The sequence below is a fragment of the Equus caballus genome, chromosome 21, assembly GCF_041296265.1.
Source record: "Equus caballus isolate H_3958 breed thoroughbred chromosome 21, TB-T2T, whole genome shotgun sequence".
In the NCBI taxonomy this organism is placed as follows: Eukaryota; Metazoa; Chordata; class Mammalia; order Perissodactyla; family Equidae; genus Equus; species Equus caballus.
In genome coordinates, this window is record NC_091704.1 from 9,914,775 (window position 1) to 9,931,860 (window position 17,086).

Sequence of the window (17,086 nt, forward strand, 5' to 3'; positions counted from 1 at the left end):
TCCATGTTTAGTGAATCTGTGATGATTAGAAATCATGTAAGTAATGTGCCCATCACCACACCTAGTGCATGAGAAGCATTCATGGTATTTATTACTATTATCATCATTGTTACTATTATTATTTAAGTTGTTCACCTCCCCAAATGTGACCATTTCCTTTTCTTTTTACCTCTCTAGAGGAATAAAAGGAACAAGTTATAGAAAGTTCAATTTATCTCATGGTTAAATATCTTAATATATTATGCAAATAATCTTTAGAGAATACATGACTTCTGCTTTATTTCATGACTCATTTCTTTCTTCCTTTCATCCCCTTTCCCCCTCCATCCTTGCTTTCTTATTTTCTTTCCTCTCCTTTTCTGCTTTCTCTTCTCTCTTTATCATGTCTCCTCTATTTCATCCTGAATCTTAATTCCTTCTATACTACTCAGTAGATGAATACTTCTGAAAAAAATTTAACTTCCATGTCAAATGCATATTTTAACATAATTTTCCCAAGTAATATAGACCAATGACATGGAAGGGAGGAATTTTTAGTTTGACAAGTCTCCTTTTAGAAATTTTAACTTTTAACTTTAAATTTAGTTTCAATCTTACAATCACTCCTAGATCACATTTTTTTTTTATTGTTCTGGAGAGATGCCTGGATTAGATAAGTAGTTGTATGATGAAATATCAAGAAATGATTACAATTTTTCACTCAGGAAATAATGTACCCTCTGGAAAGAAGAATGGGCTTTGATTGACCTTCTTCTAATACACAAAGTAAACTCAGTAAGTTTATATTAATTACTAGCCTGAGTATTCCTCCATTGGGATGCTGAAATCCATTATTAATGAAAAGCTTTATTTTGACTGACTCCCACCTCCATACCCCAGCATTTAAGAAGTCTGCCATTACACTGTTGCCTTTCTAAGGCTTGGACTCAGCTGCTCTGAGGTAGGATCTTAGCTTTTCAGGAAAATCAGGTAAAACACTCCCCATATAACTAGGATGTTTTCCTTAAGCACCACTCTATGACTATTAGAAAATCTCTTCAAGATTAAGAAGGATGAACTGTGCATTTACTTTTGGGCTGGCAGACTATTGAAAAAGGGATATTTTAGCTTAAAGAATGGGAAGCTAAGGAGAATCAGAGAGCAGTTCAAAAAGACATGAACAAATTTAAAGAGGATAAAGGGGCTTGTAAGTGCTGATTGGCTGGAAGAGAGAGCTTAGTATTCACGAATAAGAGTTTTCAGATATTAAGGGGTAGGTTGCAAGGGTGAATATTACTAAAGGAGAAACACTGATTTCCTTCTGAATATTTTTAAGACAAGGATTATCCTATTTATATGTAATTAAGTGTGAGTGAAGGACTTTAGCATGCTTGGGAGGAGATTTAAATATGTTCAATTTCAGTCAGGAATGGCCACAAAAGGAGACAGAAGAGAGGCTCAGGAAAAAACGGTTTCTTATACTCACAGTCCTAGAGACTGGCAGTATGGCACACCACACAGGGACAAATGGGAAAGTCACCAGAGTGGTGAGAAGGCTGAAGGCAAGAGCAAAAGGAAAGCATTAGGAACAGCCTTTATTGAGGTTTCCACTGGAAAGATAAGGCAGGGCAGGAGAAACAGTTTAGGACTGGCTAGTTTGAGTAATTTTATGGGGCTTTAATGTGGTCTCTAGCTGCCTGGTGGTACCTAGTCCTGGGGTGACTAAGGCTGAGGAAGATTGTCCCCAGGGGTGCACAAGGCAGATAGGGGAGATCTGGGCTGGACTGGTTAGTTTGCATCTCAAAGACTTGATTCCAGCTGGGCCCTTTGCTATCTCTAAGAATCAACAAGCCAGGAGGGCCAGGCTCTCCATAGCTAGAAAGGTTTTTAAGATGTCAAAACATCATAATAAAAATAAAATTTTAAATATACACATATGGGATATCAGGAAAGATTGGTCCAAGACCTCTCCATCTTGGACAGCCCTTCTTCCTGGTAGAATGTTCCCTAATCTCACCTTGAAATCTCTTCTTATAAGATGCTGTGAGGGTCACAGACTGTGCTGGATTTCCACGTCTTCTCCCAGAACAAATTCAGGCCTGAAACATGCAGCCTCTGCCAGCTGGCACCTGCAGAGACACCCTCCTGGGTCTTACCACTTCACTCCACATAACAGACCACAGGCAGGATCAGCCCCTCTCACAAAACTCACTCGTCTCTTTCCAGTGCACAGATCCAAAGCTTCCATTCACAGTGACTTCCACACTTTGGCTGGATCTTCCCCAACTCCCACATCCTAACAAGCCTGGGGGATGTTACAACCAGTCTGGGAGTCAGGGTATTCTCTGCCTTGAACATCAGGAAGGCCTGAGTCTGATGTCATGATGATGAAAGGTTTTGGGGTTATTTTTAGAAAAAATTATCTTTGGGGAGGGAAACGGAATTAAATCTGAGAACCTTGAGCCATGGAGAATGATGATAGTGGAGGAAAGGTTACCAGATGGGGAATTGAATCTGAGGTTTTGCATATGTGTATAAACCAAATCACACATTAAGAAATAGCATCAACGTTACGTTAATGTTAAAATTAGATTCTGGGAACGGCTATAAACAAAAACAGATCATACAACATCATTGTGTTCATAGTGTAGATGTTCATTGTCAGTGCTCACTGGCCATGCCAAATATCCCACAGTATAGTATTAATTATGCATTTTGACCATGTGTCACCTTAGTTTTTATATACTTGATTCATGGACAAAAGTAAAATATTCTCCTTTGTGCTAAGTCTCTTAGCATGCTACTCTCTGAGCAGGGTCTGTTGCTTTCACTCACATTCACTCTCTTTCTCTTTCTCTCACATATACACACACACAAGCAAACTGGATCCAATTTTTGGTTCTTTTATGCCCTGAGTCTTGATTCTTTCAGAAATAAGGAAGTTGGCTCAAACCGTATCTTTACTCTCTTTTAGCTTTTTATTCTATTATTGTAAGATCTACTCTAAGACAAGATCTTGGAGTTAGAAAATTTTAGTTACTTAAACAAAGAGATTTGAGACAATGAAAGTGATTTACTCTTTTTAATACTCTGTGGAGACCAATCTAAATTTTTATGCAAAATGAAATTCTCTGGGTCATATTTGGATTTAAAAGTAATTTTTTATTTCTTAGGCAACTTTCAGATCATTGGATCACATTGTTTGCTATTTGAGTCCCTCACTGTATTTTTTAAAAATTTTTCTTTTTTGAAGAAGATCAGCTAACATCCACTGCCAATCCTCTTATTTTTGCTGAGGAAAGTTGGCCCTGAGCTAACATATGTGCCCATCTTCCTCTATTCTATATGTGGGACCCTTGACACAGGATGGCTTGATAAGCATTGTGTACACCTGCGCCTGGAATCCATAACAGGGAACCCCAGGCCACCAGAGCAGAGCATGCAAACTTAACTGCTGCACCACCAGCCTGGCCCCTCCACACTGTATTTTTAAAGGGATGATTGGCAGCTGATTTGATACTATCAATAAGTGATATACAAATTCTACAATGTGTCTAAGCAGAAAAAGAAAGATTGCTGGCCAAGATAAAATTGTTGCCTGTATGCATGGATATTTTAATATCTAACCAGTTATTGCCAGGCTCTATAAACACAATTTTAGTTGTAAAATCTTAAATTCAGCCTCTTGGTATGTGTCAGAGCTGTGGTTGTCACAAGAAAATCTTTCACATGTTAAAGAAGGCATAAGTAGTTAACTTTTATCAAATTTGTTGAGAATTAATATTTCATATCCAGGTAGGGTTTATTAAGTATCCAGGCATTTATTTTTCTCTTCCTAAATTGAGGAAGTGTGATAAATTTAAGTTACCATAAAGTTGATTTTTATTTCTGACTCTGAAATTTTGCTTATTTAACTAGAAAATTATTTATAATATACATTCATCTTTGATGAACACCTAGAAAAATCTCTCTATCGCTCTAATTATTTTCTCTTCCAGCTAAAGGGAGATTTATTCCTTCTTGATGCCTCAGAGAATTTATATTTGACTGTTGTGGAACCAAAAATTCTGGGTATAGTTATGATTTTGGTGGATGATACATTTTACAGAAACATACTTCTTCAGTAATTCTGTCACTGAAATCGGAAGGGATATGTTACAATATAATAATAATGGTAACAATAAACTCATGCCTCAACACCCCTGAAAATATCCTAATGATGCATGTTTACATTCATCAAGAATAAAATGTGGGCTGGCCCGGTGGCACAGCAGTTAAGTGTGCACATTCCACTTTGGTGGCCCCAGGTTTGCTGGTTCAGATCCCAGGTGCAGACATGGCACCACTTGGCAAGCCATGCTGTGGCAGGTGTCCAACATATAAAGTGGAGCAAGATGGGCACAGATGTTAGCTCAGGGCCAGCCTTCCTCAGCAAAAAAAAAGAGGAAGATTAGCGGCAGATGTTAGCTCAGGGCTAATCTTCCTCAAAAAAAATAAAAAGAATAAAATGTATGAGAACTGTTTGCATTTAGTTTAAGGGAGTTTTGATACTTCTTCTCTGTAAATTCAGGAATTTTTTCCCATTTGGAGTTGTCTTTACTCATAAATATGAAGGATCAATAATGTGGTGGAAAAAATGCTAAGAAATGAAAAAAAAAAACTGCATAGCAATGAATTCCTAGGATGTTGTAACATTTTCATAAGTTCAGAATGCCACCCTATCACAGAAACTCTGTTAACCTTTTGGCTGAACAATTTAAGAGAAATTTAGGCCACACTGGGATAATAACAGCTAGTATTGACATAAAATTTTAGCCCACTCCATGATGTCAACTAGAAAGACTACCATGATGATAAACCCAAAGGCCTGCTTATAGAATAAAATTTATGGTGGTCCTCATTCAATATTTATCACCCTGAATTATCCTGTAGGAACAAAGAAACCAAACTGGGTAAAGTAACCCATGCCTGAAACATGAACTTCTTTGGCAGCTCTTCTGACTATAGCTCAGTGGACCCTGACCCTCAAGTTAAGTTAGTAGTACTAGCTAGTAATCCTTGATATTCCAAACATTCAGAAAGCTATTTAATAACAGCAGCCAAAAAGATTAAATTTGTCTAGCTTTATTTGCTCCATGTTTATTTCCTATCAATTTATGAAATCACAAATGTATGTGTATGTATGACCTTAACATTGTAATTATCTTAATGACTGAGAACAATTTAAATCCAATCAAGCTATGAATATTGATTACAAGGCAATATAGAGAGGAAGGCACAGTTACCAACCTCAGCAAATACTCAGTCTAAAGTGGTAATATTATAGAAGGTATATAGAAGATGCTTCAAAATAAAAATGGAACAAACTCTAAATGTGGTACTGCATGAGCTGTTACATTTACCTCTCACATTAATCCTAGAGGTATATAGACCTATGTTAACCTTTCATAGATGATGAAACTGAGTTTGTCTATAAATTAATCTGTCCAATGTCACATGGACCATTAATATTGAAACCAGGATTCAACATGATTCTGAAGTCTGTGTTCTTTTTGATCCCACGCTGCTTCTGACATACTATTTATGGTGGGTTCTCCCTAAGTATCAGATTATTAATTAACCCATCAACATTTTGCCTCTGGGGCCCTAGGAGCTACCATGTGACATGGGCATGGAGGCCATTCTCCAGAACTCCACTGACTTCATCCTCTTGGGTCTCATCACCCATCCCACATTCCCTGAGCTTATCTTTGCAGTGGTCTTCTCCATCTTTTTGGTGGCTGTAATGGCCAATGTGGTCATGATGCTGCTCATCCACATGGACTCTCACCTTCACACGCCCATGTACTTCTTGCTCAGCCAGCTGTCCATCATGGACACAGTCTACATCTATATCACTGTCCCCAAGATGCTGCAAGACCTTCTGTCCAAAGAAAAGACTATCTCTTTTCTGGGTTGTGCTCTTCAGATATCCCTCTGCCTGACCCTGATGGGAGGGGAATTTTTCCTGCTAGGCCTCATGGCCTATGACCGGTATGAGGCTGTGTGTAACCCAGTCCACTATCCTCTCCTTATGAACTGCAGAATTTGCTTGTTCATGGTGGTGAGCTCCTGGATTGGTAGCTCCTTGGATGGATTCATGCTGACCCCCTTCACCATGAGTTTCCCCTACTGTGGGTCCAGAAAGATCAACCACTTTTTCTTTGAGATGCCAGCAGTGCTGAAGCTGTCATGTGTCGACACGTCACTCTATGAGACCCTGATGTATGCCTGCTGTGTAGCGATGCTACGCATCCCTATATCCATCATCTTTGTCTCATATACCCGCATCCTGCTCACCGTCCATTGGATGAACTCTACGGAGGGCCAGCATAAAGCCTTTGCCACCTGTTCCTCCCATATTATGGTAGTGAGCACTTTCTATGGAGCAGCCTTCTACACCAATGTGCTGCCCCATTCCTACCACACACAGGAGAAAGACAAGGTTGTGTCCGCCTTCTACACCATCCTCACCTCCATGCTCAACCCACTCATCTATAGCTTGAGGAATAAAGATGTAGCCACAGCTGTAAGGAAAGTGCTGAGGAGATGCACTTCCTCCAAGAGATTCAGAGTGGGAGATGTGCCCGGGAAATACTAAAGGAGGCAGGGCCCAAACATCCCGGGTACTGCGGCCAATGTCACACCATCATTCCAGAATATGCATTCTTGATTCTGAAAAATATCCAGTGTCACTTTAACAATCCTGAATTATCAACAGCCAAAATCATCCCATTGCAAGCATCATTTATGAACTATAGCAAAAGGTAGCGAGCATCTCAGCATTAGCCAACTTGCTTGTCTGGATTCACCAAAAAACATTTCCCAGGGAGCATTCTCTTCAAGTAACACTATAAATCAGGCAGGCCAAATATCTCTTTGAAGAGTTCTGAATCAATGTTTTTATATGTTACATGTGTTCATGTGTCTTTTGTGTTTGTACTGCTGACCAACTTTTGAAGGGGAAGGAGGTGAAAGGTGTCAATAGGCACATGTGTGTGGGGATGGATTGTAATTAGTCTTTGGATGGTGAACATGATGTAATCTACACAGGAATCAAAATATAATGATGTACACCTGAAATTTATGTAACCTTATAAACCAATGTTAGAGCAATAAAAATAAAGAAATTGCAAGTAGCAGTCACTACGTCCTTGATAATTTAATGTCAAACAATCAGTACAAATTATTTTCTAATGATAATAATGTAGCAGCTTTACTTAGGAAACTTTTATACAGACAATTCAGTTGTATTTTGGTTTCTATATTCTTAGTCACCTTTTATGAATGTTTGTGTTCTCTAACCACTATGGGTAATTATTATGGCTTTTACCCCATAGTGCCTAATATGTGCCTGGAAATCAATAAACATTTATGGATCGATTAAAATTGATTTCTATCACTAAGGTAGTAACATTGCTATAATCTTTCAAACATTTTATCCATGCCTTAATAATATGGCATGGATAAACATGAAATAAACAAATCAAGATGTTACATTAGCTAATGCAGCTGTCTTGGTCAATGTTCCCATTCTCAATCTCTCCAGCTGGTATACTGGTAGACAAATATTGCTTCTTTTAATTAGCTTTTGGTTAAGTGTGGTGTTTTGATAGATGCAGGTCTTCAATAGAACATTAACTAAACAAAAAGCACACTCACTGAGTTTCTTCTATCCATTTACCCAATTTTAACTTTCAAATGAATGTAAGATCATAAAATATGACAAATTAAAAAAATGTTTTGATTCAGCTGGTGTTTATTTTCTCTATCAATAGAAGGCTTACGAAATGTTGGACACATTTTTCGGTGGCTTCATAGTTGGCAAAGCGTAAGAAAAGATTACTCAGCCTTATGTTATGTTAGTTTCCATATAGAGGGAAAAATGTTTCCTCCATAGTTGTTGATGTAAGTTAAACATATTCTCATAAATAGCTGTTCACAAGATTAGTTTTGACTTGGAAGTTTCCTAATAAATTGATCTTATCCTGAAATCAACCAAACAGAAAAGAGATGGAAGAATGACTTGGATAGATAAATCTCTTCAAGTGGAGAAACCGACCGGGATTCATTTACAACATATCCTCAATGTTATTTTAACTCAGTTCTATTTCCTTTTAATTCTCTTGAGACTCTGCTTTCTGTTTCCTGCCTTTGTTAGCATCTCTACTGGTCTTTCCCTCCAAAAAATCTTTCACATCATAATTCTCATTTCCCCTCTATTTGTGCCTTCTTTCCCATTTCCTCAGAGTCCTACCTGGACCTAGGTTGCTATACATTAATATCTAACAGGGCTTTTGTTCTTACATTTCCAAGATGAATCCTTTGCATAATTAACAAGAACATTTAACTTAATAAATAGTTCAAAATTATCTGAAAACAGCAGGTAAGGAGGTGCATTTAGATGACTTCCTAGAAATTTCATAGGAATCAGTCACTAGATCGGGGCAGGGGAAGAGGGAACTTCTGTGATGTTAAGAGTCTGTACTCCATCTCAATGGTGGTTGCATGGATGTGTTCACTTTGTGATAACTTATTGGTCTTGTCAGTTCTGATGTTTGCATTTTTCTGTTGTATGCTATGCTTTAATATAATTAAACTTTTTTTTAAGTTACATCATATATATTGTGGATGTCCTCTCTCCTCACTCACAAGACCAATCCTATCTTATGAGGGATAAGCGAGGATTTTTCTCCAGTTATTGTACCAAATTATTATATAAGATAATTTATGGTCCCAAGATTTTCCTCTTTATTAAAAATATATTAACTTGAGAATGAAAATTGTGAAAATTTAAAATTTTTCAAAAATGCCAATTGTATACACACAAGATGTCAGGTACTGCTCCAGATTATGGAGAAAAGATGAAGCGAAAACAGTCCCCATTGTTCAAAACATATTCAACTACATTATGCGATTTTCGTTCTGATCATCACAAAGTCCTACCAAGTTTTTAGAGAAGGAATCAACCTCATGGGAGATGAAGAAGCTGATGTTCAGAGCAAGTTATAACCTCTCCCAAGCAATAAGGGGATGGGGGCCTCAGAACCATGTCTTTTGACTTCTGGTGTTGTGTTTTTTGTGCCAAACCTTCCTATTAATTGATAGAAAAGAGAGAAGAACATGGCACAATGTGCTGCGTCTTAGTCGTGATAGTGACCTGGGGGAAAAATTCCTCATGAGAGTAACACATTGATAAATCCCTGTTCATTTTCTGCTATATGCCAGCTAGTCTGGTCTACCAAGAACCCTATTATCCTTGTTGAAGGGCACTCAGACTCCTGTGGGGTTTTGCTATAGGTGAGGAATATGGACATAAAATTAACTGAACCCTTGCTTATACATATTTATTTTATTTATACAATAAATTTTAACAAGTATATTTACATAATATAAAAATGTAGTAGTTGATAATATAAGGTCTACTTAGTTTATTAAATGCTTCATTGAATTCCCAGTAAGGTTTCAGACATGAAGGAGTGATGGAGAAAATGAAAATATTGAGAGGATTATTTAGCATGGAGTAGAGAATTCAGACTCTGTCACTTAGAAGGTATATCCCTGACAAGTTAGACTCACTTTGCACAAAGTGAAGTCCTGGTAAGTGAAGTCTGATAACAATGTGAATGTGAAATGCTTGAAATATCAGATCCTGATTCTGTACACAAGTGATTTACATGAGGCAGAACAACTGTAATGATGCTTAATTTCATGGCATTGAGAGATTATTTAACTAAAATGACAGGGGTATTAATAAAGATATAATTAGCTAAAACCAGAAGCATTTTTGAATTTTTTTTCAGATGACACTGCGTTGGGAATAGATCTTATTAAACCTGCACACCTACCATGGTCTGTCACACATTAACAACATCCCAGTGAGTACTTTTCCTTCAAAACCCCAGAGATTCAAGGTTCAAGAGAAAAGTTAAGGTTTCAGGTTCTGCTACGTTACTTTGGTTTACACAACTAACTGCAAATATGAAAGTGATACATATCTGCAGCATCAACTCTGACCAACCCATATTGCTTTACTTCATTTTCTTTAATTAGATTTTTAAGCTTAGTCAATTATGTTAGATTTTGCTTATCACATAAGCAAGGCCAGGGAGCTGGACTTTGTTCCCCGATGCATCCTAAGCACCAAGAAATTTTCCTGATATAGAAATATGTTTTTAAAAATTATTCGTTAAATGAGTGAATGAATGCCATTTCATTTTGGAAAACTTAGCACTCGAATATACAAATGTTATTGGTTATATAATTCTGTTTTTTCTCTCTTTTTCTGAGAAACTCCGGTTTTAAGAGTTGCAGTGGAAACTGAAAGTCAAAGAAATTAGATGACTTTTACAAACTCACACAGAATTACATGTCAAGGGTGAAGCTAGAATCAAAAGAACCATACTTAAGTTCTTTCCAGCTTCATCAATTCTGATGTTATTTCTACTTAAGTATTTTAAAATTCTGGCACCTGCAAAGAAGCATCATTGGCTTTTTCTAGATTTGCCATAGACACCTGTTTGGTTTTGAGCAAACGGAAGGTAGGAGGCATAGGTAGGCATTTGTTCACCTGTGGGGACAAAGACATGCTTTCTTCCATACTGACTAAAAACTTAGGTGTTAGAGTGAGTCTTAGAACTTCTTATATCAGTTGACATTAGCAAAATTATTTTTTCCTGAATTTCCATAGTGTTTAAATGCAATAAGCAGTCACTTTACTGAGTGGCCAACAGCCTTAGGGAGATGAAATCAGGAGACATGTCTGAACACAGTTAAATCTGCGTTTCTCAACCTCAGCTTCTGCAGAGCTGCTGAAGCTGCACTAGAGACATCTGCTTCCTCACCTCCCTGGATAAACTGTGGGAACTTCTATGAGAGAGAGTAGTACAGCTTTGACCCAAGTCAGTCTGCCTGCAAATAAGAGTCATTTCAAATTTGAAAGATCATGAAACTTCTTTATCTTTGAGTGTTTTTCTGTACAAAATCACATCTTTTGTGTCTGTATTCAGAAGTCTCAGTCTCAAGAAAGAGAACTGAGCCAATGCCAATTTTTAAAATGACAAGGAAAGCTTTTAGAATCTTAGAATATAACCTAAAAATTATAAATTATAATAATTTTTCCTATAATGTCTTCTTTCTATTTTGGGAAAGTAGTCTTGAAAGGATTAAAGGAACTAAAACAAAGTTACATATACTGGCCATTTTTTCAAATTCAGAAATTAATGACTTTTTCTCATTTTGGAGCCTGTGCTCTTTCCACTATTACTGAAAGTGGAGAGATGTTTATTGTGAATAAGGGGAGATCCTAAATATTATACTCAAAATTTTAGTAAAAGTATTTTAGGTATCAGATATTATTATGAGGGCCTTGCACAGAATCCTCAATTAACACTCTGAAGTCAGGGGCTACTCTGATGTCCATTTGCTCATAAGGGACTTGATGAGTGACTTGATCAATGTCCTATAGGCAATAAGTGACAATCCCTGGAATTTCACCCAGGCTGTTGAGGCCCAGATTCTATGCAAGGATCACATTAAACTGCCAGAGGAGCAAGGGTAAAGTGACACCTAGAACTTGGGGTGACTTTAGAGGTCTTGGAAACTTAGACTAGCAAATTAGAGTTGTTTACACCGACGTGTGTGTTCCAACCATTTCTGGGCATTTTTTGTATGTATTCCTCCTCTCTTTTCTAAAAAAATTATTTTACTTTTCTGGTATATTAGGTTTTAAACATTCATATTTTCCATCATTTATTCTTGAGCAAACTCTGCCAGTTCCCCTGACACACATTACAGAGGATTTCCTTCAAACCAGGATCCCCGAAAGGGAATGGGTCTGCTTATATACAGGTGGTGGTGCTGGTGAAGGACTGGGAGCAGGCCTGTTGGAGGAGGCATTATTACGTCTGCTTGGAGATAAGAAGTCGCCGTTGGCACTGGATGATCAGCAGTGAGGTTTGTGTTTGGAGGATCCTTCTTGGAGTACATTTGGTGATGATTTTTTAATTTTTTGCAGACCTCAATATGAAGCCAGGCATCTGCAGTCAACACATGTTCACTGGAAGTTGCCAAGGAGTTAGAGACCATTGGGGGTTTCTGGAAATAATTAACTTTATGTTTTTACTTTATAAATCTGTTGACATATTTTGACCAGAAATTCCAATGTTTCTTGAATGTGATTGTGGCCTCACAGCCTGTATTCATTTCACTCATATTAGCTCACTGTAAGCTTATCTGATGCTTAAAAGGATATTGTGCATTTAGGGATCAATTGAATGTAGTAGTAGAGAGTATGGGAAGCAAAGTCTGAGTCTTTGAGCCCGAACCCAGCTCTACCACTTGCCCTCTCTATTCCTCAGTTTCTCCAAATTTGAGATAGTGATAATTTCAGTAATTGACCCAATAGAAGTGCAGTGAAAAGAGCCAACATCAAAACCCTGCAGCATGCGGAATAATGCATGGCACACAGCAAGAACTGCATGGGTGCTGACTAATTTCTTATTAGCAGCTTGGCTCAATTATGTTTGCATTTAAAAGCTGATAAAAATATTTATTTGCCTATTGGTTTTCTGTGGCTACTGTATCAATCTACCACAAACTCACTGGCTTAAAATGACACAAATGTTTTATCTTACAGTTCTGGAAGTCACAAATCCAGATAAGTCATGTTAGGCTGAAATAACGGTATCAGGAGGGCTACACTCCTTTCTGAAGACCTGAGGGGAGAATCTGTTTTCTAGCCTATTTCTATTTCTAGAGCCCACTCACGTTACTTGCTTCATGATCCCCTTCATCTTCAAAGCCAGCATCTGAATAATTGACCTTTGTTTTTAATGTCACATCTCCTCCTCTGATTCCTGCCTCCCTCTTACAAGGGTCTTTATGATTACATTGGCACCAAAGGACGTTTTAGGATGCTCTCCTTATTTCACCATCCTAACTTAATCACATCTACGGAGTCCCTTCATCAAGTAAGGGACCATATTTACAAGTTCTGAGGATTAGGACATGGGGATCTTTGCAGGTGGTGGAGGGGCATTATTCTGCCTACTGCAGTTGGCTTAATTAACACTAAAGTAAATCTATTACCACTTTACTGAATTTAGTACAATATCAAATTAATAGTAGCATGTTTGAAGACATAATTTTTCTCGTAATAGAAACCAAATGGAAACTTGTGGCTGAGAAAAACCATGTGTAAAGATTTTCTGTCCGTTCATCTATTTAACATAGGGTAAGTTCACACTGTATTGTTGGCATCCACAATACAATCTCCAGATAGATCATAACATCTGAAGCTATAGTGATCTTCTACACAGCAATCGGGGCCTAACGAATGAGCAGCTGTTGCAGTAAGCACAGATTCAGAAGAGAGCAAAAGTGGTGAGGCCCTTGTTTACTGTAAATTGTGCTGACATCTGACTCTGAAATAGTGTGTTGATTTTAAGTCACAGAGTGATTGTCTCAGATTTGTGTATGTGAAACCTCAATGAGTTAATGTGGAATTTGTATTGCTGTTTGATCTTAGAGACTCGTGATTTATTTCTGTTTCCTAGAACTGTTTCTTATTAGAAAATAAGAATAGATCTTATTTTATGAAAACTTTACTTTGGATTGAAGAATAACACAAGGACCTGGCCTTTAAAAAAGTATTTCCCTTTAGCACATTTAGAGAACACACCCAGAGTATTTTAAAGGAATTTTTCTATCAGTATACCATCTTTAAATGCAGAAAAAATAAACAGTTAATTTTTCTTTACCTATATGTATTTAATTATTCACTTAAGTATTTGACAATATTTACCATGTATCACACATTCTTTCATATTCTGGAAGCACACAGTATTAAAATAGGCAAACATCCTTGCTTGTATGGAGCTTTCTTTGTAGGTGCAGGAGACAAGAAAAAATGAAATGAATGTATCGCATGTCAGATGGTATTAAGAAATATGAAAAAAACAGTCATCAAGTCTTACCAGAATAGGCCCCTCTGAAAGGAGGGTTTTGAACAAAGCCCTGAAAGACATGAAGGACAACCACACAGATGTGGGGAGGAGACCCAGGCCTGGGTACAGCAGAGGCAAATGCCATGGGCTGGGGACTCCCTCGGATTTGGGACAAGGATCGGCAAGGAGGCCAGGGGAGCTGCAGCACCAGGGTAAACACACTGGAGGAGGCAGGAGACAATTTCAGAGTGTAAAAGGGTCACAACATTATGTGCCTGGAGTGGGAGATGAGGTGCCATAGTAGAGAGAGATCTGTTCTGATGTGGGTTTCTCAAGATCACTTTGCTCTGCTGAGATCAGACTAAAAGCATACAAGGGAGAGAACAGGGAGACAGTGGGAAAGCTACTGGAATAACCCAGGTGAAATATGACAGCTAGAGCACTTCATTCGTGAGGCCCCAACAAATGTCCTAATCCTTTTGATATTGTGATGTATAATTAGAAATACATATTTGGTCTTTGTCCCCCTTTCTGGCACAGACCTCCTAAAACCCTTGGAATTGTCTAAATTAAAAGAGCCATAAAGATGTCTGTTGTTATTGATAAAAAGCTCCTTCTAACCACACTTGAGTTTATGTTAATTAGGTGACTTTTGGAAAGCACTTAAGGATAGGGGCTGGTTGCTCATGAGGACCACCCATCTGATTAGATGTTTGGAACTTTTACTCCCACCTCTACCCCCAATCCCTAGCATCCCTCACCCTTGACCTCAAGGAGGGGAGAGAAATTAGAAGTTCAATTAGTGACCAATGACAAATGACTTAATTAATCATGGTATTTAATGAAGGCTAAACTAAGGTTTGGAGAACTTCTGAACTGGTGAACAATTGGAGGTGCACAGTGTGACGTTTCCAGAGAGGGCAAGGAAGTCCCATGCTCCTTCCCACATACCTTGCCCTGTGCATCTTCCAACTGGCTGTTCGTGGGTTTTATTCTTTTATAATAAACTATTAATCTAGTAAGTGGGATGTTTTATTGAGTTTTGTGAGTAGCTCTACAAAATCGAAACCAAAACTGGGGGCATGGAAACCTCTGATTTATAACCAATAGGTCAGAAGCACAGGTAAAAACTTGGAATTACCATTAGCGTCTCAAGGGTGGGGGTAGTCTTCTGGAACTGAGCCCTCAATCTGTGAGTTTTGACACTATTTGCACGTACACAGTGAGACATAAATAAATTGTTGGATGCTGAGCAGTAGTCTGGAGAGTTGGAGAATTGTTTAGTATAGGAGAGAAATCCTCACACATTTGATAACAAGAAATGTCAGAAGTGAAGTATTAAGAAAAGATGAGATGCACAAGGGGTGTGTTTTTTTTTCTTTCCATTAGTCATTTGCTACGTTATCTTTTTACTCACTTTTAGCCATTCAAATATCAATAAATTATTTGTCCTTTTCTCCAATTAGTATTTACTTGGCCCTACTATGAACTACACAGTGTTCTGGAAGCCAGAAATACAGAATGAATAGGACAGATATGTATTCCAGGTATCACAAACACCAAGTTTCTTATGCAATTAGCATAACCCATATATTGCAGTGCAAACAGAAAAAAAATATAGAAAGTGCTCTTTGTCAATGAGGAGAAATAGGGACACAGTTAGTGACTCATGATGTGTTCATTGGTCTCCCTGTTTTCCTCCAGCATTCTGCCTTGGAAAATTTCATCCTTACCAGTACCCTCTGGTTGTGAGTTTCCCTCATAAAGAAAGTGTTTTCTCTCCATTTCCTTCCTAGTCTATGTGGCTTCCTGCTCCCCTGGAGCTGCCATAGGCAATGTCAATGAAGAATGGAACTACATTCTCTGACTTTATCCTCCTGGGGCTTCTGGTGAACAGCAAAGCTACAGGGATTATCTTTGCTGTTATTTTTGCTATTTTCATGGTGGCTGTAACTGCAAATTTGGTCATGATAGTCTTGATTCAGGTGGACACCCGCCTCCACACTCCCATGTACTTTCTGCTCAGCCAGCTGTCCATCATGGACACCCTTTTCATTTGTACCACTGTCCCAAAGCTGCTGGTTGACATGGTTTCTAAAGAGAAGACCATTTCCTTTGTGGCCTGTGGCATCCAGATCTTCCTCTACTTGACCATGATTGGCTCAGAGTTCTTCCTCTTGGGCCTCATGGCCTATGACCGCTATGTGGCTGTCTGTAACCCTCTTAGGTACCCAGTCCTGATGAACCACGGGGTGTGTCTTCTCCTGGCTTCTGGTGCCTGGTTTGGTGGGTCACTGGATGGCTTCCTGCTCACCCCTATTACAATGAATGTCCCCTACTGTGGCTCCCACAGTATCAACCATTTCTTCTGTGAGATCCCTGCAGTTCTCAGACTGGCCTGTGCCGACACATCCTTGTATGAAACCCTGATGTACATGTGCTGTGTACTCATGTTGCTCATCCCCATCTCTATTATCTCAACTTCCTACTCTCTCATCTTGTTAATGGTCCACCAAGGCACTCTCCCGCAGGTTGAAAAAAAGTCTTTACCGCTTGTTGGTCCCACTTGACTGTAGTCAGCATTTTCTGTGGGGCTGCCTTTTACATCTATGTGCTGCCCCAGTCACTCCACACCCCTGAACAGGACAAGGTGGTGTCAGCCTTCTATGCCGTCTTCACACCCATGCTCAATCCTCTCATCTACAGCCTCAGAAACAAGGATGTCATGGGGGGCATTTAAAAAATTATTTTCATGATGCTCATCTGCTCAGAAAGTATCCACAAGTGATTCCTAGGGATTCAACACTGTGAAAATAGTCTTCCTGAGAACAGCTCTGGGTGTCATGTTCACAAGAGACTATTCAGTCAGCTATCAAAGATACTTGCAATTGCCAATAAAGAGGATTTATCCTGTCTGGAAACTTGTTCCTTAGGGGAGAGAACAAAAGAAATTTCATTGTTTATGCAATTTTGGCCAGTCATCAAAAATAATTTCTTATCAAATTAGTTAATAATTCATCTTGTCTTGGCTCTTGTCTCTAGGAAAAAAAGGGAACAGATAATAGAGCTCACAGCAACCCTTTATTTTGAACCAGGTTGACTTCAAATCTCGATCATGGATA

The 17,086-nt window shown here is 38.4% G+C and overlaps 1 protein-coding gene and 1 pseudogene across 1 annotated transcript; both read left to right on the plus strand.

The window, feature by feature from the left end:
- The first annotated feature begins 5,644 nt into the window (after window positions 1–5,644).
- Window positions 5,645–6,619, plus strand: LOC138919957 (olfactory receptor 2T2-like). The gene has a single exon (XM_070246830.1). The coding sequence runs from the start codon at window positions 5,645–5,647 to the stop codon at window positions 6,617–6,619; it is 975 nt and encodes a 324-aa protein (XP_070102931.1).
- A 9,180-nt stretch (window positions 6,620–15,799) lies between these two features.
- On the plus strand, window positions 15,800–16,759 carry LOC138919964 (olfactory receptor 2T11-like; annotated as a pseudogene).
- The last annotated feature ends 327 nt before the right edge of the window (window positions 16,760–17,086 follow it).